Source organism: Sinocyclocheilus rhinocerous, unplaced genomic scaffold, assembly GCF_001515625.1.
Source record: "Sinocyclocheilus rhinocerous isolate Xijiao unplaced genomic scaffold, SAMN03320098_v1.1 scaffold140, whole genome shotgun sequence".
Classification (NCBI taxonomy): domain Eukaryota; kingdom Metazoa; phylum Chordata; class Actinopteri; order Cypriniformes; family Cyprinidae; genus Sinocyclocheilus; species Sinocyclocheilus rhinocerous.
Window position 1 is genome coordinate 4,043 of NW_015642053.1, and position 27,189 is coordinate 31,231.

At 36.7% G+C, this 27,189-nt stretch overlaps 3 protein-coding genes across 3 annotated transcripts; 1 reads left to right on the forward strand and 2 right to left on the reverse strand.

Annotated features, from left to right (window-relative positions):
* Positions 1–7,735: 7,735 nt before the first annotated feature.
* On the forward strand, positions 7,736–10,232 carry LOC107755444 (cdc42 effector protein 4-like). The gene has a single exon (XM_016572228.1). It carries the CDS (start codon positions 7,926–7,928, stop codon positions 8,916–8,918), a length of 993 nt encoding a protein of 330 aa, XP_016427714.1. The 5' UTR covers positions 7,736–7,925; the 3' UTR covers positions 8,919–10,232.
* Positions 10,233–12,918: 2,686 nt separating this feature from the next.
* Positions 12,919–15,319, reverse strand: LOC107755445 (uncharacterized). The gene is made up of 3 exons (XM_016572229.1): positions 15,097–15,319; positions 14,948–15,010; positions 12,919–14,558 (listed from the first exon to the last, which is right to left on the reverse strand). The coding sequence occupies exons 1-3, from the start codon at positions 15,203–15,205 to the stop codon at positions 13,156–13,158; spliced, it is 1,575 nt and encodes a 524-aa protein (XP_016427715.1). The 5' UTR covers positions 15,206–15,319; the 3' UTR covers positions 12,919–13,155.
* Positions 15,320–15,536: 217 nt separating this feature from the next.
* LOC107755392 (uncharacterized) lies at positions 15,537–17,728 on the reverse strand. Its single transcript, XM_016572173.1, has 3 exons — positions 17,676–17,728; positions 17,114–17,169; positions 15,537–17,018 (listed from the first exon to the last, which is right to left on the reverse strand). Exons 1-3 carry the CDS (start codon positions 17,726–17,728, stop codon positions 15,643–15,645), a joined length of 1,485 nt encoding a protein of 494 aa, XP_016427659.1. The 3' UTR covers positions 15,537–15,642.
* Positions 17,729–27,189: the final 9,461 nt, after the last annotated feature.

Genomic DNA, 27,189 nt, shown 5'->3' on the forward strand with positions numbered 1-27,189 from the left:
ATATATATATAATTCATTTTAGACTTTGACTGGTCAAAATAATTTTATTTAAAAAGAAATGTACATTTTTTAACATTAAAGAATATGCTTATATGATGGACCCTTTTTCTAATGTGGTCATGTGACCCAAACACTGTATAGTTTGTTAGATTTAGGGCTTACCCACTCTCTCCATCAGAACTGTTCAGAGACACGTAACATTGGCCTGATTTTCTCTGTCTAATGAGAAGTTGGATGGAAATGCCCTACGAGGACTGTGGCCAGCCTGCTGGCGCGCCATCGTGTAGCACCTCTGCCAAGATGGCACCACCCGATGTGTGTCTGCTTTTCCTCAACACTCTCAGGCTTGTGTCCCAGACACACGGGCCCCAAGATTGCCGGCAACACCCAGGACAGACACGGCACTGCTGGTTCTCTCCTTCTCATTCTCATCTATTCCATTTGGAAAGGGTTTTGGGACTAAATTCCAAGCAGTCCCTCTTCATTAGCAGTTCAAACCAGATTATGACGTTTGCATTTTCAAAAATCAATTCTTATTTGCTCTCCTCAGCCTGGGTTTGAAGTTTTCTGTTTGTATGCAGAATTGCACAGCTGTGAGAGGATTGTTGGCTGCATCTGAACCCATGGGCCTTTGGCAGAGGAAGAAGGCAGGAATGTGGAGTGGAAAAGATGTGGAAAGTTAATCATCTGCTTGATTAGTAGGACACGTTCTGTCTCTTTATATGCCGTGATTACAGAGCTGCAACCTTCACCTTGAGGAAGAGTGACTGACAAAGTAAAACGCGAGCTGTAACATTTGCTTTGAGGAAAAGGTAAAGCTTTTAGAGGTATATTGTTAAACGTTAAGTCAGACTGGACGGTTAAAAGATGTAAAGGTGTGTTTGTGTGTGGCATATGAGGCCTCGCTGGTTTAAACATGGATTTTAGTGTTTTCTGCCTTCTAGTGTGTAATCCTTGTGGTTAGTTTCAGCATGTTTGGCAGAGAAACTCGAAGTATAAACACACACATACAGTATATCTGTTTACCCCGCTGGCTGCTGAATGCCGACTAAGTTAACGCATAATATCCTGCCAAGAGAAAAGAGGCTGATGGTATTACGCTGCACTGTGGTTGAACTCAGGGTTGTTTTGTGTGCGTTTCTTTGTCCTTCAGCTTGTTGGAGTTAGAATCTGTTAATGGTCCTGTGATAGTTTAACCAAAAAATAAAAACACAGTCATCATTTAATTACCCTCGCGTCACTTCAAATCTTTCCTTCTGTTTGAACACAAAAGTTTACATTTGAAATAATATCTTGGTCATTCATTTCAGTATAATGTAAGTGAATAAGGACGGGTGCTTTCAAACTTAAAAATGATTAAAAAAATTAAAAAAGCACTATAAGATGTAGGCGGTATACTGATATGTTCCCACTGTCTTTTGAAGCCATACAATAGCTTTGTGTGAAGAACAGACTAAAATCTGATCCTGGCATCCACCCTTTTCTTCTCTGATTTGTAAACAAGACTTGGAATATAGTGCACTAGTTTTGTCTACTACATTTAGGACAGTTTTATGCTGCTTTGTGTCTTTTTTGATACTCAAAAGCTCCAGTTGACCTTCATTGTGATTGTGTGGTACAGACAGAGCAACCAGAGCAGTGTTCAAAATGTCAATTTTTCATACGTTAGCTCATACGTAGTTCATACTGTACTCACTTGCTTACTGTGTTTGTATCAACACAGGTGCTCAAGTGTTTCTCATGTTGGCGCAAACGGATATACACACGTTTACGTTTATCATGTTTTTCTAGAATTTTTATGGGTGTGAAAGGAGATTCTATTGGTTGATTTGGTGGGTGTCTTCATGTCTTCTCCGTATCACGGTGCATTTCCATCTGTGCGTTTACTACTTTATATCTGTATCTATATGAGGCCTCAGGCCTGCGGAGGGGTTAACAGGAAAAACCGGTTGTAACTGTAGTCAATAATAACATCTGACAACTGTACGGCTCTTTTAGGCTTTCAAGAAGTTCCTGGTTTCAATTAAAATTTCCTGTGAATGTGTTTTACCTCGCTATTTTGAGTATTACTACATTTTCTACATGAAGGGCGATATTTAGTTAATTATTTCAATAAAACTGCATTTTAATGAAGATTCTTTCTTTCTTGATATGATTTAGCTGTTTTGTACTTAGAAGTAGTAACATAGATATGGGAATATAGAGTTGATGTAATGCATTAACATGCATGCTTGAGGTGTAAAGAACAAGGTGTTTATATACACAACAAACATTGGACATGTGAAAAGGATCGTGTTTACTGCAATAGGACACTAACCAACCATCAAATGGCATGAAATTAAAAACATTTAGATATTTTTAGGGCTGCACGATAAATCGCATGCGATATTTAACGCGCATTACATCTGCACACTGAGAAAATGTATCGCAATTTAATTATTTTATGGCCGATAACAGCAGCACTCAGAATGAATGAATGAGGAATATCACACCGTGGTGTGGATCTCCTGCAGTGGATCGTGAGGATGAGTCTACTCCCACTTAAGTTAATAATCTAAATGCTTAACAGCAGTCAAATCAGCTGTATTGATTGTTTATAACTGGTTTAAATGGTGTTAAGTATTTAATATGGGACATATTGTGCCAGAGTGTTTTATAGTTGACACCAGCGACCTCTTCTAGAGCCGAGACTCATAAAGGGGTGTTGTTAAGCCTTAAAGAGATTATCTAATGTTTTATCTGGACATTAATCAAATGTTGTCCTAGATCTCAATGAATCACAGGCCTTTTCTGCATGTTACTTAGACAAATTGCTAAGTTCTTTCTTTCTTTCTATATGTAGGATGCATTTATTTGTTTGCCTTATTTTATTCATATATTTGCATGACCTATTTTGTTTAATTAACATTTATTTTTATTTCCTTATTTTGTTTTATTTTGACATTTATGTTACTTTTATTTATTTGCTTAACTGCACATTTTATTACTTTGTTTGTTTTACTTTATTGGTCACATGCCTAAATCAGATGTAAATGTTAACATGTTAAGTATTTTTATAAAATAATAAACTATTTAAAAACTTGTGCTGGTCATGCTTTAATGTGAATAGAGTCATCACTGACAAGGTTGCAGACATCTAGCTGCATATTATGTCTAAAGTGTGACTATATTCTTATATAATTAATGTGTAATGCCATAGTCATTCTTAATGTCATAGTCAGTCATTTAAACAATAATAACAGAGAGCTGCTCTTTTGATGGAATATGGTTATAATGTTTTCCAGAGTGCAGTAGTACCCTGTTTAATAAGTAATGATCCCTCTTAAAAGATTAAAACAGGTCTATAAATAAAAGTACAGTAACATTAAGTGACAGCTGGCGGTACTTCCTCCCATGTGCTTTGCATGAGATACACTGACCTTACGCAAGAGAGTGTGACATCATGAGTTAACAGCGTGAGACAAATGATGTTTGTGGTGAAGATGAATAATTTATACCATGATTGCTTTATTTTCCTTGGTCCTAATCTCTCACGGTGCATAGAAGTGCCTTATATAAATACGGCTGTGTGTTTGATGGCCACATTCATACTCAAAACCCAAAATATTTCTCCGTTTTTAACCCACAGTCCAACCCTTGTTTTTCTACCATCATTGCCATAAAGCCTCCTGCCAGACGAGATGGACTAATATATTTTTTCTTGTGAGAGTGTTTGCGTGCTTCACGCTCAGGAATGTTGACGAGAACGAAGCGGGTCTCCTGGTATCCCAGTTTGGAGGCTGTGAAACGAGGCCCTGCAGATGTGTGCTTAGACCCTCACTGAGTTTGATCACGAGGGTCCGTGCAGCTGTGAAGTTGTAGGTCACCAGTGAGCTCTTATATGTACACGCATGTCCAGAGGGGGAGAGAGATCTTTAGCTGGTGTCTTTCAGGAGCTGTTAGGATTTTGTACTGATGTGTAATGATGCTGAACACAAATGACATGCTCTGAAATCCCCCGAGTGGAGCTGCTAATGAAGCGTTTAGATTGTGTGATTACTGGAAACGGGCACGAACAGGACCAAAGTCTCTCAGCATTTTTGTGAAGATTGGTTATTCAATTCATGACGTTTAACAACACAAGGTGAATACATATAAAATAATGAATTAAAGTGGCTATTATTATTATTATAATTCGAAACTAACAAAAATGTAATTATTTTGTTTTAATCACTCCTTTTTTTGTTTGAAAAATATCAACAATATTTCAGAAAATGTATTTTTGTCATTTTAGCTTCCAATTCCCATAAAGTCAAATAATTTGGAGATGATGAATTTATAAGGATATTTTATTTTATTATTTCATTTAATTTAATTTAAGACTTTAGGTTAAAATTTATAAGTCAAGGTAGCCTATATATTTTTAGATTTGCATTGTATGCCAGTTTTGTAATGAAAGTTTTGTCTTGGCAGTTCGGAGTTAAATGGTATATTTTACTAATTTAATTTTACATTTTTGTTTTTTTAATGGATTAAAAATACTTTAATTAATAGAACAAACTGAATTTATTGCATATAAAATTTTTATAGCAAACCAGAATATATTGCAATTAATCATGCCTCCTGAGTCATATATACAGTCCATATTAAGGGATTTTCCTACCATTAGAGCAATAGATCTGTTCACTTGTGATTTATGACATCAATTTTCAGGCCAATCCGGAAAGCTAATTCTGCATGGGTTCCCTTGGGAATTTCCTAGCGGTTTTCAATTTATGAGTAAATGAGGTCTGAGGTTGTTATTATTACTTGAAGAGACTTTCACATTTTGTTCTACAAAGGAGTAAATACCTCAAATGTGATTGTCTTTATTTAAACAAATATTGCATTTTAAAATGTAACTTGCTAAAAAGTCAAAAGCCATATTTGAACTAACCTTCTACTATAATTTGAATCTGTTAAAATCCTTGCAAAGTTTTACAGTTTTGTGTTTACCATTACGGCATTAAAGTTCATTATGTTCTGCCCTTTCTTGATTCCATTGATTTGTGTGATCGAAATCCTTTATTCAGGAACTAGGCTGTCTTGCATTACTGTGCATGCATGCAAACGCACACAACATATCTATCTAGAGACCTCAGAGTGGGGCGATATGCTGTGATTCAACAATGAGGTCAACCTGCCAGCGGGCAGAGCTGAATCCTCCACAGGGACGCCCAGTTCTTTGACTCAAGTGGAGAGCTTATCGTTTATCAAACCCTCTTCTGTTCTCTCACAGCTACAGTCACTCAATGGGCTTTTGTTGTCAGAGATGCAAATGTTTTGGTGGGGTGACGTGTCTTTGGAATATTGTTGCCTGGATCTCATTCATCCAGATGGCATGCACACAATCAGAGGGTGGCTATGAGGTCATGTTTGAAAACATGGAGAATTGCGAACAACCGTCTAGAGTCTAGACGGTGACAAGCACTTTGTTGATACGTTTCCATCTTAGTTTCAGAAAAATCAGACTAGTCTTTTTAAGGATTATGTTTGTTGTACAACTCGGTGTCTTTGATCTTGGTTTGTTTGAGTGATTGGTGCGTCTCAAGTCTTTTGTTTGCTGTTGGTGGTCAGTCAAAGCTAATAGGCCTCCCCTGTGTAAAGAAGCCGATAATCAGATTATTAAACCATAAATCACAGTGCCCAGTTGGGAATCAGTAAGTTCAGTGAACCCAGTGTCTAAGAGCACTTCAGTTCTCTCGTATTAAGCTTCTTCTTTTTCATTCCCTCTACAGTGACATAACAATAGGATGATACAACCATCATTAGTCTTCCAAGACATGCAGTATATTTCACTTTAAGAGAAAGGACAAAGGGAAGTGGTGAAAAAAAAAATAGAAAGAAAAAAGTGGTTTCAAACAGGGCTGAGAAACAAGAACTGGTTCTTCTTCAAAACAAAAGTCCCATTTAAAAAAAAAAAAAAAAAAAAGCAATAATAATAACATCAGCAAATTCAATGCTTTCTTATTTTAAAGTTAAAAAGAATGGTATAAGTTTTATTTCTTTGCTTATTGTATTTACTTAATTATTTGCTTCTTTTTGCTCTGTGTTTATTCACATTATTTCTGTATTTATTTATTTATTTGCTAATTTGCTTGCTTGCTTTATTTACATGATTTATTTTAGAACATTTCATTACATTATAATGTAATATATAACATTTATTACATTATATATTTTTATTTACTTATTAAAAATTCCAGAACAGACTGATTGTGTCATGACGTTTCTTTAACAGTTTTTGGAACCTCGATAAACCATGCCATTCCATTGTCCATACTTTGAATTTTGTCTGTGCAAATAAATCAAGAACCTTTCAAACACTAAATGCAATAAATGCAAATCAATAATTATGGGAAACAGAGTTTTTAAATTGTTGATTGCAAGAACTGTTGACAATGTGAAATGTTCTCATCATTTGACACCAGCCTCCTAAAGGCAATACATGCAGTAAGAATGTGACCCAAATTGTGAAATGGAAACAGAATCTTTAAAGTCCTTACATTCTCATACCTAGTTGCATATGAAAAGGAAGGAGTGTTAAAAAAGAATGGTGAAAAATGCAAGCAAGGTGTCTGGGGAACAGGAAAAACTGTGTTGTCAGCAATAGGCCTGGAAAGAAAATCTCAGGCAGCTGCAGTGGAGTACAACAAAGAGTAAAGGTCTAGATTTCCTCATGATATAAGAGCCTGGCACATACTACAGAGAATTCTGCACTGGATGGAGTTGAATTTAGGAAGAAATGCAACCCTTTACAGCTTTGGGCTCCCAGGATCCTCTGAGCTCATAGTTATGTAATCACAAAGTGAATGTGGATTTGGAAAGAAAGGGGATTTGCAACTTGGATTTGTGCCTTGGACCACATTACCACCCGATGTCTGCATTGCAACCTTTTGTTTTCATTTGTGCAAAATTGCCACTTTCACTTCAACTTCATGTTTAGTAGAACTCTCATCAAAAAAATATAATTGTTCTTTTACTAAATTACAATTGCAATTACTGTCTAAATATAACAGTATTTACTCACAAGATGTGTGGTTTCCCAGGACCATTTTAAGAGCACTGATGTCCTATGCCAGTCCTAATGCTAACATGTTAATATAAGTCAATAATAATTAGGGCCTAGAATTTGGCATGCATTTTGTGTGGTTTAATTCCAGATTCATCTATTGAGTAAACAAATGGTTCATAAGTTCATAGTAAACCAAGTTGGAAGTGTTCAAAGCTTTGGTTTATGTGGTGGTGTGGTGGCCATTATGCTAAAGTAAATCCTTCAGTAACAGGAGCTCTGTAAATCAACACCCGTGCAGCGTGTCACCCTTTCATGACCACACTTCCTCCAAGAACAATAAAAAGGCTTATGGATGGAATAGGAATTTCTTTTCCGACCTCTTATACCTCTCCTTTCTTGCATTACATAATACTTCAAGTGGCTTTAATGTTGAAATGCTTCATTAATTTGTTCTACCTTTTTCATTCTCAAAGCCAAGCTTCCATTACAATTAATCCTTTAAAACAAAATGGGACATACATTTAATATGTGATATCATTAGCATGGTCCAAAATACCATGTATAATTCCAATAATTTCCAACAGCTGACGGTTCACCTCAAGTTCTAAAATTAAAAGAGAATCTTTCTCCAATTTGGTAGTAAAATGTCAGCCATATAAAATAAAATGACATTTATGTCTTTTCTCTTCTGTTGTAGGTCAATTTGCAGATGTTGAAAGCTGGACGCTATACTTTAAGGATAAAAATGGCCATGTGTCCTGGATACGTGGAAGAATTTTCATCCTGACCACTGTCCTGGATCTACACCATCATAGGAAAGAGTGACTAATCTCTTGGCAAAGAAAGACGTTGGTGATTTAATTTTTCTGTGGACCGTATTTGAGTAGTCATCATGCCTATTCTGAAGCAGCTTATGTCCTCGTCCTCCCAGTCGAAGCGGCGTTCTCGTGCTGACCTGACTGCGGAGATGATCAGCGCACCTCTAGGAGACTTCCGTCACACTATGCACGTGGGTCGAGGAGGCGACGCGTTTGGGGACACCTCCTTTCTTAGCAGTCGCTCAGGGGAGCCACCAAAGGAGCCGGAGGTACAGCAGAGCTCACCTAAACAGAGCCTCCTTTCCCGTACGTTCCGAAGCAGCAAGCGCTCCCAATCGGCCAATCGCGACAAACCTGACAAATCCAAACTGGCGCCCCCTGGTGGTTCGCCGAGTTATGTAAAAAACGCAATCTCGCTGCCATATTTGAATGACGATGATGCGGGACGAGGTACTGGAATCCACCTTCCCAAGAGCGTGTCCTCAAGTCCTTTAAAGAATCTTCCAGAAGACGAAGTAAAGCCGCTTAATGGAGCCATGGCGCCTGCTGTATCAAACGTGGAGCTGGACGAGAGGAGTTTCGGAGAGCTGACTGACTTGCGTCCATCGGTTCCTTACACCGGAGGCATGAAACATGCCGAGTCCATCATGTCTTTCCACATTGATCTGGGTCCCTCAATGCTGGGCGACATCCTGAGCGTGATGAACAAGAAGGGCTTTGACGATGACGATCTGGGATTTGAAGAAGGGAAGAGTAGCGAGGGGCGCAGCTCGCCACCCCAGAGCCCTCCCAATGAGGTGGAAGAAGAGGACCCTCTTCCTCCGATCCGGCCCCCACGGCAAAGGCCGGGCACCAACCCTTACACTCCAGAGCTCCAAACCAGGAACCGTCAACACCTGGACAGCTGTTCCCTCTCCAGTTCAGGGTCCACCGTGCTGGATGAAAAATCCCACAATCAGATGTATGAGGGGAACATGAACAACATCAAGTACAGCTCACCTCGAGTTCAAGACGATAGGGACTTCTCCTACATGGATGATGACGATGATGACGAGATTAGGGTGTAAAGTGAACAGTCTTTGCAAAGAGTAAAAGAAGTGGTGGAGGTGGGTTGTGGTCGATTGGTAGATGTAAAGCTCGCACACTGACTTGGAGGACTGATTTTATAATGGAGATGAAAGGGAAAACGTATGTTTTAGCCCTTGATAATGCTTTTTCACTACATTTTCTAGTTCAGGTATACAAACCTTCTGTTACTAGTGACTTTAACCAGAGCCACCACAGCTGTGAGAGGAATGTGCTTGCGTGTTTGCATATGCCGAAGCAAGGGAATTCCATTTCAAATGGTAATTACAGTCTCGTGAGTATCATTAATGAATTCCAGTGTTGACCACTTGGAATGCTGATACAGGAGGTTTGTGTGAAACCAAGCCTCACATTCTCCCATGATCGACGCAGTACTCTTGCTTATGCCTTTAAACTCTGAAAAACGCTAACGCCAACAGTCTTAATTTTCCTATGTTTTACAGCTTTTGATTCCATCTTTAAGTTATATCCTAAATTTTGCTTTGTATTCAAAACCTTAATGATGTAAATGATGATTGGAATACCATAAACGTGTTTGGAGGTTCAACAGAACGCTTTATCTCTGGCATACGTTACCTTTTTACCATCGGGAGTTGTTTATGTAGTAGATCTGGAATTTGTCATGTGGTCCATGCATGTTTAAGAGGATTTCCTGTCGGCTCACATGAAATTCTCAATCACGGGGAATTCAGATTGATGGGATGCAGAAACCGAAAGCAGTGGTGACGTCGGATTACTTGTAGGCAGTAGAATCATTCCAAGTGGAACCAATTATGACTTTAATTTTGTGTGTGTGTGAATGAGGATTGATGTCAAGAGGGCTGAGGAGTGTGTTATTTGATTATCATTGTATAGGCTCAGAGATGAAGAGCGTAGCACTCTTATTCATGGTCTAGTGTAGTGCCTCGAACTTCAAGCTGTGCTCATCAGCAGAAGTGGATCTGGAGGGTTTTCATCTCTGAATAACTCTTATAGTTCTTTGTGTTTCTGTATTTAGGTTTGAAGAGAGATCAACACCCCATGATGAGATTGCAACTTGTATAGCCACTCTGTGAGTTAGTGCCATACCCTTTGCGTCAGTTAAATGTAGACAAAAACGTACTTTATTAAAATTCTTTAACATCTACAAAATGAGCAAACTCAATCCACCATGTAATTTTATGTTACAGAATTATGTAAAGCTTTCACTAATTTTCCTTTAAGGTGAAGTGTATAATTTCGGCACCATCAGCAGCACTAAAATGGAACAATAAAAAAAAATACTGCAATTTAAAATTTTTTTTTTTTTTTTTCACATTTTTCAAAAACTATATATATATATATTTTTTTTTTGGAATCTTAGCATAGATTGCAATTCCATAACAAACAATCGTCAGAGTTTGAAGGCGGGACTACGCATTTGTTTGACCAGTGGCAGATCTGGAAATGTTTGAAATATGTTAGTGCCACAGAAATTACACGCGTCACATTTAGGTCTCTATAATGAGACTTTCCAAACTATGCTAAAAGTTAGCAAATTTCCCCAAATACTGGCAAGATACTTAACACTATTATAGTCTCTGATTTACCATTGAAAACATAAAATAATTACCATCTATTAATGTCCTGGTAGCCAATCAAGTATTAACTGTTCATTGTGCACTTTGGGAAATTGATTTTTTTTTTTCTTCTTATGACACAAAGTTATGTTTTGTGGAGATAATTTAAAAGCGTTACACTCTTGATATATGTACATCATGTTCAGTTATTAATTTACTGTATATTTGAGTGTTTTGATTGATGCTATTGTTTAGTCAACAGTGTTGGCCCTGTAATCTGACATTATATAAGCACACTAGGAACCGAAGAGAGCACCATTTGTAGAACTGGTTATTTTCAGTTGGTTTCAGTGGTACAGAATTGTTTGTACAGATCTCTCTGTGGCCTTTTACCTACACTTTGTGAGCTTAGTTAGGTTTTGTATCAGCTTTAACGCTCCAAGACCACAGCTACATTATTTCCTTGCTCACCTGTCAGTGTTTTTCGTTGGTTTGTAAAATCGGCATGTTTGAACAGAGGAACAAGTAAGGTATGATTTATAAGAGCTCTAGAAAGATGTTTGTTATGCTGACTCCATGTTTCTTAGGGTGCTTTTCAGGGTGGGTATAGGATGGTTTGGAAAAGGCTTTATTAATGGGGTACGAGGGGCTTGTGTTGCCTTGTATCTGGTTGAAATGCTGCATCGTGCCGTTTTGTCTGCAAGCACAAACGGAAGATAATCAAATGTGCCAATGTCTTCTCTTCCTCTCTTTTGCTGCCCTATTTTTGTTCAATTTATGGGTTAAGGAAGTGGTCGTGGAGATAACACACTGCACGCAAAGCTTTTGAAGACGACCAGATGTCCGGAACTGGATTTGTGAGACTGAAAGTGAGCTGGAACGCTGGACTGTAACAGGTTTTGAGAGCAGCAGGGCTCCCTCTACAGTTTGAGTAGTATTCTTTCAGGCCATTAATACTTTTTACTTGTATCTATGCTTACCGAGACAAAACTCTACCATACATATACAATTGCATAGAGGTTTCTATAGTTTCTTTGCTTGGTTATTATATGCACACAGGTTTCTAATAATTTATAACACCACATCTTCCTACAGCTGCTACAGAAAATGGTGACAAGACACTAAAGTATGGTATAAAACCATCTCTTTAATGTCTAGGTATTTGCTGTTTATCTTTTTTCACTTAATGTCTGTATCATTCTGTACTGAAATGTATATAATGACCTGCCTCTCTTTCCCTTGCAAAATAACAGTTATATTTTTCAATAAAAGAAAAAGCTGGTAAACTTCACCAGAGGGCCGTAATTTGTTCTGATGTTCACGACTGTCAATGCGAATCATCATTTAAGAGTAAAACAAAATACCTGAGCAAGTTTGTTCATGTCGTAGTTCTCCAGTATTGTAGATTTACATGCGTAATAACCATCCTCAGGCTAAAAAACTACTGTATCACAGCTATTCCAGTGTGTTGACTCAGGGAAATTTGCCTTTGCACTGTGCACTTTTTATGCTGATGCAACAGATCTGACTGATTAAATTCCCTCAAATATTAGATTTAAAAAAGTAAGTTGTTCTTAATAATAATTTGATTAAAATGGAGATACTCGGGCTTAGTAACTGTGAGGACCTCTACAAGCGTGAAACATGAACAGAACCGCTCTACCAAGACCGCATCGAGCATTTAATATGGTTTCTGATTGAAATGTTTTTAGGATTTTCATGGGAAATGCATTGGGGGAGCGGAAGGTGAACATGAACAATAAGGTAAGAACACCATGAGGTAGCTTTAAATGCATGGATTGATTGATGTAACAACAACAAAAAAAGTTATGTTATATTTATTACGTTCTATTTTATAGGTGTCATTCTAGGCCTATAGCATAAATGTGTTCCTACTGCCATCTTGTGGTCAATCCTCATTCCACAAGTACAGTTTATATTTTAAGAGACAATGGCCTGGTTTCACAGACAGGGTTTAGCCTAAACCAGGATTAAGCCATAGTTCAATTAGGACATTTAAGTAATTTTTATAAACGTGCCTTAGAAAAAAACATTACTGGTGTGCATCTTGAGGCAAAACAAAGGCACTGATATATTTTAAGATCAGTTAGTGCAAGTTTAATTCAGTTGAAACAGCTCAGACTTACATTTTAGTCTAGGGACTAGGCTTAAGCCTTGTCTGTGGAACTGGGGGATAATGTGTTTTTTTTTTTTTTTAAATTGCAGAATAAGAGAGATTCAATGCAAAGTTTATTTACAGGTTTGTCAAGAAATTGTGTAAAATCTGTTAACTTTTAGTCACTTAAGCTACTGAGAAAGTGCAGACAAAGTCATTTTCATGAATAATATATGCATTGTAAATATTTTCACTGATTGATTATTGACTATTGAATTGACAAAGTAAATACTCCCTAAATACAAAAATACCTTAATTAACCACTATACCCCTTAAAAGATATATTAGTTGATGTGTTGTTAGCATTATAGACAATAATAGCTAATACAAAGTAAATACTTCCTAAATACAAAAATCCTTTAATTAACCACTATACCCCTTACAATATATATTAATTGATATGCTGATAGCGTGATAGACAATAGCTAATATGTCATGTTTTGTGAATGTCCATCTTTCACAACAAACAGGCTTTGATCATTTTCCCATTTGTTAAATAATGAGTTAAGAGAGGAAACAGTTGCCATTTAGAAACAGCATCATATTTAGATGTTCAGGATCCAAGCTGCTTCTTCGACTGGCCACGAGTCTGGCTTTCTCCATGTCAAAGGCAACGTCAGCCGGGACGGCGGTAGATACAACAGCCAGGTATTTGCGTGCAACTTCACTCAGGTACCAGTCTTCATCTTTTGGGAAATTCCAGAATGCAAGAGGATCCCAATCGCTCTGTAACATTTCCTTTTCCAAGTATCTCCTCAGAACCTTATCAAAATTGTCTGGCTGTCTATAGCTTCTCCCTTGATTCTCTTCATCCCGGTGTTTCATTTCAGCAATGATTGTTTTCTTAATACGGGTGGAAATCCCCTTCTCAGAGAGAGCGACGTCTCGGTATCTCAGGTCAAGACCGGTGCTCAATGTCAACCAGTCATTTTCTTTGGCTCTACTGAAGTGATGATTTAAACGTTGTGCTAATTCCTTAGCAAACTCATTTCCGCTCTGTTGCAACTCTTTTAGCTTCTTCCTTATGGCTTCCACTTGCGGTATAATGTCTGAGAGTGAGTGGTATCGTTTTGCTGGTGATATGACATCCTGGAATGCCTTGAGGGATGTTGTTGTCTTTGTTACGTTTTTATTTTCATGCTTACTTAACAATAAGTCAACGTTAAATTCAATTAGCACTAGGCGTATGGCCTCATGCTGCTCTGAGATTCTTTCTAGCATATTTAGCGTAGAAAGCCATTTATCACCTTTGGACTGAGCCAGGTTATGTTGCGGTAACTGCAGCTTTATTTGTGCCTTCTTGAGGTGACCTTGTGCTTCAACATTAGAAAAATACTTTGATATTTTACGACATCTTTGCACCAGCTCTTTCCAGTCAGAAGACATCTCAAGCGTCTCCTTGAAGACCAAATCCAGTGTGTTGGCGAAGCAGGGTATGAGATCCCATCCTGCCTTTTTCATGTCTCTCCTTATCCCATCTTCATTTGTCACTACCACTTTAATCTTGCTTCCAATTCCCCATTTATCTGCTATTTTCAGAAGCTGTCCAACAAAATTACTGGGTTTATATTCTTCGGGTAGAGGTGTGGTTTCCAAAACATATGATCGCCGAGTCCATGCGTTATCAATCAGGTGACAGGTAGTTGTCATATAAGTTTTGTTTGCTGTGGTGTTCCACACTTCAGAAGACAATGCAACGGTATCTACCCTTTCTAGACCTTTTTGCACAATTTGTATTGTTTTGGAAAACAATTGTTGAAGCTTTAAAAGTATATCAGTAGATGTTGGTGGATATTGGAACCTTTCACTCATAGACTTGTAGAAATGTAAGAAACCAGGCTCTTCAACTATGGTATGCAGATGTAAATCTGAAATAATCATATCCAGTAAGGTGTTCCATTGATCACCTAGAAGAAAAAGAGTATGTGCGTGGAAATTTTTGGTTAAAATGCAAGAAAAAGTGTGTGTGTCTGGTGCTGTCATTTTTAGTCAACTAACACAGCTCAAAAATGAACTTTTTAATTTTTAAAGCCAGTATGGTCAATAGATTTATGGTTTTAGAACACCGCCTTAAACTTGTGCTCACGAGTACAAACTAGTCTGGTGTGCTATACCTGTGCATAATATAATTTAGTATTGAATCATTATGACCGTCAAGCACAGGATCTTGAAAGCAAAAGTATGCATGGTTTGATTTTAAATCAAATTTTAAATGTGTGATTTAGTTTGCTCATTTGTTAACGCTCCATAAAGAGAACCCATAGAGAATTGTATTTTTCTCCTTTTATGTTCTCACCTCTTTTTCCCCTGTGCTGATCCTTCATGTAGGGTCTGTATTTTTGAACCCGTCTGGTCCTCCCTGTAGATATACTGTATACTTATAATATCCTTAAAATGTAACCGCTTATTCTTCCTATAATTTCTTACAGAAAATCAAACACTCACCAAATGAAGATGCAATCTGCGGCATATTCAACAAGTTTGTAAGCAAGTATTTTAAAAAAAGAAAACTGTCCAACTTCTCAAAATGCCTTGGAATGAGTATCAAAACCATCTAGTTATGGAGGGAGCAAAATCTGCTTCTGGCTTGATTTAAATGTAGCTCCACCTTGCCTGCCTCACCTTATTTTATTGTTCAGTTTCGGTTGCGTTTCTGAGAAAATGGTTCTGATCTCTTTCTACTTTTTTTTTTTTTGGCTATTGTCTCTGTGTTGGGCTTGCTCACTGTGTTTTTTAAGGTAGTCTACTATATTATTTGTAACAAATGAATTTAAAAAAATGTTTGGTAATTTTAACCAAAATTTGTTTTTTTTTAAAATGAATTACATTTTAATTCATAGATTAATACATAGATTTCACAGACTCTTACAGGTTTGAATGTGGTGGCATCCTTGTCACAGATATTTACATTTTGACATTTCGTATTTGAAAAATGTACAGTGCTGAGCATCGTTTACATAAAGTATACGTATAGTACATAATGCGTTTTCTTCATTGGTTGCTGTTCAAAAACAGGATCATATTGACATTTTCTGGCTCCAGACAGTTTCTACTGTCGACAAGCTGGGATTCTTGCAGCTGGTGCACACGTTCCATTGGAACAGCAGTGGAGACCACCGTGAGGTACTTGCGGGCCACCGTTGCCAGTTTTTTAAACTCTTCATTGCTCTTCCAGAAATCAAGTGCGTTCACTGAAATGCTTGTTGTTTTCCAGTACTTTTGAAAGACTGACTCTTCACTTTCAGTGTCACGACTGCAGTGCTCTGCAGATCCTCTGATCTGTTTCCTGATTTCTGCTGTGATATCTTCAATGCCAGAGTCCTGCAGCACGCTGGTTTTGTATCGCGGGTCCAGTGCTGTGCTAACTCTAAACCAAAGGTTTTTCTTGATGTTGCCAATATGATAGTCACATATTTCTGACAGTTTCTTCGCTATTCCATTCCCCACCATCCATTGGTTTCTCAGCCTCTCCTGCAGTTTTTGGACATGCGGTATGATTTTTGAGATTGGGCTGAACCCTTGACTTCCTACTTCCTCTGTGACATCCTTCAGAATATTCAGCACTGCCACAGTGTTTTCCATTATTTTTCTTTCATTCTCATTCAGGCAAAGATCATCCGCTCGTCTGTCGACAAAAACCTTAAAAATGGCTTGCCACTGCTCTGAGATGTTCTTCAGCATATGGAGAGTAGTAAGCCAATTTAGGCCACAGGATTGAGTCAGTTCACTTTGCCTGAGATTGAGAGAAGCACAGTACTGCTGGAGATTTTGCGAGGCTTTGTCGCTTTGGTGGAAAAACGCAACTATCTGCTGACATTTCCTGAGTACAGATTCGCAGTCAGTTCTCTGTATGGTTTCTCTGAAAACTCTATCCAAAGTATGAGCAAAACAAGGTATATAGGTCCATCTGCATCCATTGTTATGGGCCTTCTTTATGCCGTCAATATTTGTGACCACAATCTGAGTTTTTTCTGTGATGTTCCACTCGTTTGAAATTCTCAAAAGGTGCTCTACTGCATTCTCTGCTGTATGCTTGGTGAGTAAATGGGCTGTATCTAGCACATACGATTTCGGCTTCCAATTTTCACTGATTAAGTGACAGGACACTGTCAGGTAAAACCCCTTCTCACTGGAGCTCCACAACTCAGCTGAGAGAGCGAGGTTACTTGCGTTATTGACTGCATTCTGTACTTCCACCCTCTTGTGCCTGTAAAGGTTCTGAAGTTCATTTCGGATCCATGAGGCACTTAACTGAACATCTAAAGAGGATTGTAGAGTCCTTGTGAGATAACGTCTTGTCACAGAACTTAAGGGCTGCAGATCCTTTATAATTATATTCAAAACTGTCTTGACATTTGAGCCATAACCTAATTAAAATAAAATGCATTAAATGAGACAAAGTTGTCATACTGAAGATTTTTTTTTTCTCATAGTAACTTCATACAAATCTATTACACCTCACCTCTGTTTGTTGGTAATTCTTGCTGATTATGGTTGTGTTGAGCATGTAAAGTAGGCCTACCATGGGACCATTTTCTCCCTGTGTATGATGAACACACAAACATATTTCTGTATTACCTTATGAGAAAGTCTTACTTGTTTGCATTTATTTTAATATTTTGTATTTAAAATATATATTTTAATGTTGAGTGTATCCTTTATTTTGGTTTAAAAATTTAATGACATTTTACTGTTTATTTTAGGCTACTGACTGACTCAGTGAGTCAAGACACGACTACATTTAAGATGGTCGGTTCCAAATAGTAGCCTAAATCTAGGCACTGTCAAAACAAAAGTTAAAAATGAAGGATTTTGCAACTGCGCAACTTAACTGTTAATTAAAAAGTGCGTCGTTTATTTTGCAGTTTCTCCGTGTAGACGTTCTTCACGCTGTCAAACCACAAAAACAACATTGCACACAACTAGAGCTTAGGTTAGGTAGCCTATTTACCTTAATAACGATTTTGAAGGTTTTGCTTTAGGTCGAACATAATGGGAAGCCATGTGAGTGGCACTAAGCTTACGGGGGAAAGTCGGGGCTGGACGGTGTCCATCGGCCTACATTATCGGCGTACATTCTTATAGCAAAACGTTAGTAGTTCTGTGACCTTACCGTACGTACGTCTATACGGAAGCGGCATGAACTTATCTCTTTGAAAATCTCGTTGTCTTCTTCCTCTGTGGATATCATTTGCTAGAGGCGACAACAAAAATATGCACATAACACATTTTTAATAGCCTATCTTTTATGTTTCACAGAAGAGCAAGCCAAAACGAATCCTTCTCATTCTGCCAGTGTGCCATTTGATTTTTAAAACGTTGCCTTTAAATATTTTTCAAGTAAATTTACATTAACACATCTGCTTTGAAGAAAGCAATAAAATAACACAAAACAAAATAAATACTTACCGAAGTGTACTCTCGTTTTGTTCATGTCTCTGGATAATTTGGAGCGATACGGAGCTCACAGGATGTCACACAGTCTATGCTGAAGGGATGTTCAGTAGTTTAGCTTTCATTTTTGTGCACAAACATTTAAAAGTTCATTTGAATAGGCAGTTGTGTAACCCGCCACTGACGCACAATCTATTGTGTCGGGCTGTAGGGAAGGGTGTGTGTTTGTGGTAAAACAACTTATGTTGATCTTTGATCAGGTTTTGATGGCTTTACAATGATTTACAACGATACATGGATTTGAAACAAGTTTTATTAGCGGTTGTCCAACATATCCATTGGCATACGGGCAGAGGCGGACAGTAACTAAGTACATTTACTTGAGTATTGTACTTAAGTACACTTTTTGAGTATTGGTACTTTACTTGAGTATTATTTTTTTTCTGGAAACTTATGACTTTAACTTCCTTACATTTGAAAGACAAATATTGTACTTTTCACTCCACTACATTTCTATCTGTGTGTGACATCAAAGTACAGCGAGAGCGATTAGACAGCATTTTTAACATTTTTGTTTTGATGTCAAATAAGTCTTGCTGTTTTGCTTTTTTGTTAAAGCAGTGTTGCTGTTGTAAAGTTATACAGCTACAGTTGTGTTGCTGGGTTTTAAAGCAGGTTTGATTTTTTCTTCTTTCTTATCACTCTGTATTTACAGGATTTCACTGTCCACTCTGTTCAAATGTGGATGAATGGCTACACATAGATGTGTCCAGAGCTGTGTGAGATCACTACCATCCTGCTTTTGTGGGGGTGGCTAGGGGTGTTAAATAATATATATATATATATTTATTTATAATAAAAAAAAATCCCAAATAGGTTTTTAACATTCTAAAAGCTCTTTATTCCAAAGATACTACAAGCTAGTCAGTGTATTCAGTAGGTGTAGGCTAATGTATTGTAAGTTGCTTCAGAGGTATTGCAAGTATATACAACAATAATAAAACAGTGCATTGACATAAAAAAAGGAAATTTCTACATGAAGTGATTTCCCAGCATTTTTTGAGCACTGACCAGTTCCAAATGTGATATTTATTTACAACAATTCAATAATAATAATAAGTTAATATTGTGGTTTATATTAGACCCAATATTGTCTGATTTTGCTAAATTGTGTAAGTGAAAATATTACCTATAAAGCCACAGAAGAACTGTTGTGCATCTCCTAATAAAACACAAAAGGTGTTTGACTGAAGCAACACTGCACAGACCATTCTGTGTATGACATCAAAGTACAGCGAGAGCGATTAGACAGCATTTTTCTTAAAATTTTTGTTTTGATGTCATAGTGTTGGTGTTGTAAAGTTATACAGCTACAGTTGTGTTGATTTTTTATTTTCTTCCTTATCAGTCTGTATTTACAGCAATTAATGTATTGTAAGTTACCGCCTCTGCATACGGGTCACCCATGCGCTGAAGGGGGGTTTACTGGACCGATTTAGCACGTGAGCGGGTGTTTGAATCTTCGAGAGAAAAAAAAAACAAAACAACAACATTGCAAGTTTCTCTCTCAACGTCCAGCTGAGAGCACCAATGAGCTTTCTTTCTTTCTTTCTTTTGCTTTCTTTCTTTTGCTTTCTTTCTTTCTTTTGCTTTCTTTCTTTCTTTCGTTCTTTCTTTTGCTTTCTTTCTTTCTTTTGCTTTCTTTCTTTTGCTTTTTTTCTTTTGCTTTCTTTTGCTTTCTTTCTTTCTTTCTTTCTTTTGCTTTCTTTCTTTCATTACATTACATTATCGCGTCTGACAGGTGAAGAACAGAGCAGATGAGAAAGAGACATTATCTGTACTAGATGTTATACCATATTATACTAGGCTATATTATACTATTATCTGCCTACTGTTTTATAGTAATTAAAACAGTTATCATTATTCTACGTTAAATGTTTAAAACAGTACAGTGTTTGATTTTTTTTTTCTTCACATGACCTTGTCACACTGGATGTAAGCGGCAACCAGAAATAGATCATAATCAACATATATTCACTACAAGTCAAAACAATGATGTTTATTGTAGCTGTACTTCTTGTCACTTCTTGTCATCAATCTTCCGATTCAAGTCATTTTAATAATTATGCAAATTGTTGAGCCTATGTAGTTTGGTAATAATATTGTACGTATTTGTATAGCCTAATGATATAAAATAAAAAATTTTGTACATTAAACTATTTTGCTTACTGTGTTAGGTCATGAAGGTTTAATACAGCTGATTAATTGTTCAAGAGGGAAGTTGTTAGAGACAGTTTGGATTATTTGGATAGGGCCCCCTAGTGGTAATTCATTACCTGCAGACTTTATGCAAATTTTAATAGAACTGTTTTTAAAGCATCCTTACAGTGGGTGTGTGCAAAGTCAGCTCAGGTCTTTTTTTTTTTTTTACCTTCATTGTAGAAGTCTTTCAGGTCTAATTCCTGAGCATGGTGATCGGTACAGTGGTATGAATGGAAGTCATTGTTCTGTGAGACATTATAGGTTGGTCGAGTGTCGGGGTGGATCGTATATACTCAGAGTTCAAGATTATGTTTGAAAATGCACAAAAACATGCCATCAGTTCAGACATTTGAAGCATCTGCAGACATGAAGTCATGACTTTTTAACTGTAAAAAGCATTTATTATATTTGCATTCCCATCAGCTCACTTAAGCATGGAAGTGTTCTCTGGTTATGTATTTTTGATAGAAGTCTGGATCTGTCTGTTCTGTTTAAACATCTTGAATCTTTAAAAGGTATACTGCATAAACCAAACATAATGAGATTCTGTAAAAGATAAAGCGATTCTGATAATGAAGCTATAAATCTGTGCTGTAAACTAGTTTTAATCGTTTTAGTTAATAAAAACATTGATATGAGTGAAAAAAAAAAAAGTGCATCATGTGCGATACTACTTTATTAAGCATTCTAATTTCATTTTTCAAAATCTTGAAACTCAGAATTTTGGGTCCCACTAATATCAATTATTTATTTTGCTTAGTGCTGTCAAACGATTAATCGCGATTAATCACATCCAAAATAAACGTTTTTGTTTACATAATATATGTATGTGTACGGTGTTTATTTATTATGTATATATAAATACACACACATACATGTGTTTGTATTTATATATACATAATAAATATACACAGTACACATACATATATTATGTAAACAGAAACTTATTTCGGATGCGATTAATCGCGATTAATCGTTTGACAGCACACATTTTCTTTAAATATTTTATTCTATACTTCTCCAGTCTTTTAGAGTAGAAAGGTTAAAATACAAAAATTGATTGCTTATATTCAGTGAATTCAGTGAAAATGTCAGACATTACTCTGGTCTACTCAGGGCGTCCAGAAGCCTCTTGATCTGTACACATCCTGAATGTTGCTTTGAGAGAAAAGCTTTTTATTTTTTTTCAACATTTCTCTTTTTGTTTCCTGCTGTCAGTGCTGAGACGTGTGCACCACCCCATTGACACGTTCTGGCCCTGACCCCTGCCGGGTGGAGCGGGGTGAATTCCTTCCTGTGGAGACCCACGAAGGTTCTTCGAAACAACAGTTCTTTCCTGGGATGCCAATGTTGCCAGGATATGAGTGGATATAGTAAACAGAGCTGTTCATACAGTTTGTAGCCTGGTAAGCAGGAAATGGAGATGAACGCGGATACAGCAACACTTAATCACCAGCATTACTCTTACCTCACTAGATTTGTATTTATGAGGAATAGAGTTACTTATAATGTGAGACTGCATGGTGGTCCACCGAACACAACCTTCAGATTGGACATTTTCCATGTTGTTGGTAGTTCGATATAAATAAAAAGTTAAGCTGATGCAATGTTAAAATCATTTCTCTTTTCCGAGGTTAATGTCAAGAAATGACGCCAAAATGTGTAAACACTGTGGTCACTTTTGGCATTGTTTTATTTGTTTAAGCAACCACTGAGAATTTGAGCCGAATTTTTGTGCAGTTATTGAGGGTAATCAAGACCCATGTGGCTTTAAAACCCTGTGCATCTCCATTGTACTGTTAAGTTACAATGTGCTCATTGGGGACCAGTAGTGAGCTTGAACTAGTGCCAAGAACTACGCTGTGATTCTATATGCTGGGAAACATCCCGCTCTTACTTTCTCAACAATATTTACTTTCCTTTATGTACCCTTGATCTCCTACACAGGCTGATAGATTTGCATTCATGCATTTGGCAGTTGTTTTTATCCAAAGCAGCAGACGTTGCATTCAGGGTATACATTTTATAATTTCATGCATTCCCTGAAAATCAAACCCATGGCTGTGGCATTGCTAGCGCCATGCTCTATTGTTTGAACCCTGGAATGCATCAGGGTGTCGTTCAAAATATATGAAAGGCTTTTGTCACTTGGCATGTACTGACACACCTTTAGGAATGATTTTCATATACCTGAGCTTTATTTTTGTAAATAATAAATGCTAAATGTTAGAGGTGTATTTTATTTTGTTTCATTTTGCTTTGCTTTGCTTTTTTGTTTGTTTTATCTTGTTTGAATTTTTTTTTGCTTTGCTGTTTTGCTTTGTTTTGCTTTTTGTTTTTAATTTGTTTTGCTTTGAATTGCTTTTTTGTTTGTTTGTTTTGCTTTATTTTGCTTTGATTTGCTCTTCTCTTAGTTTTTTTCTCTACTCTTTTGAGTCTTTTTGACTGACAGCAGGAGGAGACACTGGCTGGCTGATGTGCCACTCACCCAATCTTCAAGCAAACATCAGGCTCACCTACAGAGTTCCACTGCAGATTTTGGCCTGCTGGTTGTTGGGGTGGTTGTCATGGGTGGAGTCAAACATCTGGTGAGTAATACGGTTTACTACAGATTAGAGTTACTTGCTTTGCCTTAAAGGCATAGTTCACCCCTAAATGAAAATGCTTTCATCGTTTATTCACCCTAATATCATTCCAAAACTGTACGACTTCTTCTGTCGCACATAAAAGAAGATATTCTGAGAAATTCTGACAGCTATGGCTCTTTAAGTGTGTGTGTGTGTATGTGAGTTACATCTTGATTCGTCTATATAAGCATCATTTATATCTGGAGCGATCAGACTTTCTGCCATGTGCTCGGAGTTGCCCTTCCATCCACTTTATATAACCTGATTTTACAGTGACGTGTGTGAGATTAAATGCCAAGTCCAGGCTTGGAGGACACGGGTCAGATGAAATTGTTTTGCAGACGAGTAGGCTTATATTTCTTCAGCACTATAAATAAACACACACACACACAGAGTCCACCAACACTGATACTCAGAACGTTCACACACATAATACGGTCTCCACTCAAGTTTCCATCGGCTAAATTCTAGTCCGGTTAAATAAGAGGCGGAATCTTTTTCCAGCAAGTACATTTATCGCTTGACATTTCCTCTTGTGAAATGGTCGTAGCAGAACATTACAACAGCATATGCTGAGCATGCAAGAGTTGTTCACTGGAGAAACTATCAGGAGCAAAATGGGGTCAGTATTTTGTGCAGAAGTACACTGTTAAAAAATGATTTTAAGATGCATTAACTGAGTCTGATAACCAAGGTCAATAATTTAGATTCATCCATCAGTTTGTATAAATAAAGGGTGCATTAAAAATAATGTACTTACATCAATATGAGTCAAGGCATTTAAAAGCAGGAATTTTTGCAACTTGTTCATCCCTAAAGGTTGATTTAACTTTTATTTAAAAAATATTAAAATTACTCATTTAAATTTTAACTGTTAACCTGGAGCAGATTTCTACCACTTATAGACTTCTATTGTAAGGTTTTTGTTAGGGTTAATTTTTAAAAACTAAAGGATGAATCAAAACCATTTTTATCGACAGAACTCCAAATTCAGCATCAAAATGCAACCTGCTTTTATGTGCATAAGTGTGTAACATGAGTCAATAAAATAATAATAATGACAGTAAACTATTGGTATCATAGTACAGTCTATAATGGAAAAGTTCACTGGCTGTGACTCACTTGATTCACTTATTTAAATAATATTATGATGCACATTATTCACTTCATTGTTTTTTTTTTTTAAGTGGATGAAGTATGGAATGTATTAATAAAATGATGCTCCTTGGAATAAATGAATCATTTATTTTTATTTTACTGGCACTTGAAATAGCAGGAGATTTGGAAAAAGGTGTGGCAATACTGAAGCTGGTATTGTCACATTGTGAAATGGCAGCTGAAATCAATGGGAAATGTTTTGCAGGAATCAGATTATGTGTATGAAATGGAATTATATTATGAAACTGTTTCCCTATTTAAAGCAGCTAAGAGGCTTGTAAACTGAAAGCGATGGTATGATCATTTCTCTCTCTTTCTCTCTCTAACTTATTGTGTTTGTTTATGCTGAAGAAACAGAGAGCTGAGTGTGCATAACTGCTCTGCAAATCAGGAAATTATATATTAAAATATAATTTAATACTGAAAATATCTCACCCAAATATCTCACCCCTATTTTTTTTTTGATTGCTTTATATGTGAAATAGTTTGTTCATACACGCTAGTGCTAGGGTTAAGAAATAGTAAGAGTAGTATATATCATTATTAAAGTTATATTTCACCAAAAAATGAAAATTTGAGAGAAATATTCACAAACAAATCACCGTTTACAGCTAAAACCAGTCTATAATAACCATAATAATGCTTAAAGGTGACATATCATGAAAATCTGACTTTACCAGGTTTTAAGTGCTATAATCAGGTCCCCGGTGCATCTAACAACCAAGGAAACGTGAAAAAGATTAACCCAGTAACTTTGTTTTGGGCTTATATTACATATTGTAAAAAGGGGCATAAAATGTCTCCTTTAAAAAAAAAAATCCATTTAGCATTATTCCATACAAAACTGAATATTACTCACATCAAAATCCACCCACATATTTGTTTCGAACTGTTTTGGACTGTTTTCACTTGCAGACGGTGCTTGATCTGTGCATATTTCTCTCAATATTATGGATAGAAGACTTGTACAAACACGCAGATTTTCACTTTGCAAGATGTTTAATTAATGGACTTGAGTTGTGTAGATTGCTTGTGGATTATTGTGATGTTTTTTGAACTCATTCTGATGGCACCCATTCACTACAGAGGATCCATTGGTGAGTAAGTAATGTAATGGTAAATTTCTCTAAATCTGTTCGAATGAAGAAATAAACTCATCTGCACCTTGGATGACATGATGCTGATCTTAAAATGTTATCATAAAAAGATCAAATGAAATTTGACTGTAATGTTTTAAGATTTCAAAGCTTTTATGCTTGACAGCTTTCTCTGTTTCTCTGCAAGGTTTCTGTTTCCTCGTGTCTCAGAGAACCAGAGGACAAGCTCTGCCCTGTCAAACTCAATCTGCTCCATCTCCTTCAGTCTGGGACAATAAGAACGTCTCCACCAAGATCCTGGATCACTGACAAACAAAGCATTGCACTGGAGTGACAGAAAAGTGATAACAGGCCGGCTATATCCCCTGCTGGTGCACGACTGCTCGAGTTTGATGCAAATCATTCCACTTGTTTCTTTATTTGATTCTCTTTCAAAGGCCTCTTTCTTGTCCTTATTCCCTCTCTCTCTTTATTTTAGAGCAGATGGCTGCTCATTTATTTGGACAAAGCTGGACAGAAGAAGACAAGCCAGAAAAGAATTGGCATTTTTGGTGTCCCGCTTCTAATTTCAAGGCAGTGGATATGCACACATAGACAGAGTTTCACCGAGATCAATGTAGGATGATGGTATGATATCAATGTTTGCGGTAGGAGGATGAGTAGGCAGAACAATATGGCTGCCCTGTCAATTTTTTATTTTTTTTGGCAAATTGTTGGTTGAAGCTGAGTGGACAGAGTTTAGACGGGACAGGTTCTGTCCATTGAACTGTGACCACTCAAACATGGAGAGAGCAAGAAAGAGATTTTTTTACGTTGCGGATTGTTTCGCTTTTATTCCTGTTATGTGGGTGGAATTCCTTCTCTGAACTAGAAGTATAAACAGGCCATTTCCGATACTGTGCTCCTCAGCTTTTAATCAGCTTTATCATGCCTTGCTGTATGTTTGAGTAACACGTGATGACAGAGTTCATCTGAGGTTTCTGAGAACTCACACCACACTGATATATTCTGCAGTGAGTTCATCTGGGCATGGCAACCACGTGAAACGGCAAAAGATTTCACTTTAGCTATACAGTCTACATTTTTAAGTTTTATTGTTGACTCTTAATGGAATTTATTGATTTTTTTAATAACAACAACTGAAATCTATTTTACTTTTGTGAAGTGTTTTGAGTGTTTTTAGAACCAGATATTCAGTAAGGAATAATTGACTCCGGGCTGTTGAATTATTAGAAAAATAATGCACACCCGAGGTGGTGATGCTGTTCCACCTCGGGTGTGCATTATTTTTCTAATAATTCAACGGCCCGGAGTCAATTATTCCGCTTATACTATGGTTACCACACCTCAAGACATCGATCAGATTATATATTTAAAGGGATTCGTCCGGTTTTTGTACTTAAATCGCTATGCATTCAACGGCCCCGTATTCTAAAATGGAAATAATCCATAGGGTAGGGTGTGGAATGATTGAATCCACTGGGATTTATGTTAGGCTATGTTGATGATATAATTTTTTCCCCACACAGCCTTGATTATATCACAGATTTCTGAATTCTAGTTAGATAAAGTTATTAGAGTTTGAGATTATGAGTTTGATTACTGATTATGCTTTTTGTCTTTAGAATAATGTTAGAATAATATATGAAATGGTGAACTGACCATTTTTTAATACAAAGCATTTTTATTATTTACAGATAAAATTTTTAACACCTAATTGTTTTATATTAAATTAAATTATAATTGCATTATATTTTAAATATTATATTTTTGTAATATAAAAATATGTATTACACATAATGTCAAATTAGTAACAAAAGCAGTTTTTGAAATGTATGTATTATAATTTTTTTTATTAACAATTAAAATTAAATTAAAATATTTTTATTAAATATTTTATCATTTTATTAAATATTTTATGCAAATTAAATAATTACATTAAATGTTATGTGTGTGTGTGTGTGTGTGTGTATATATATATAGAGTGGATGCGGAGAATA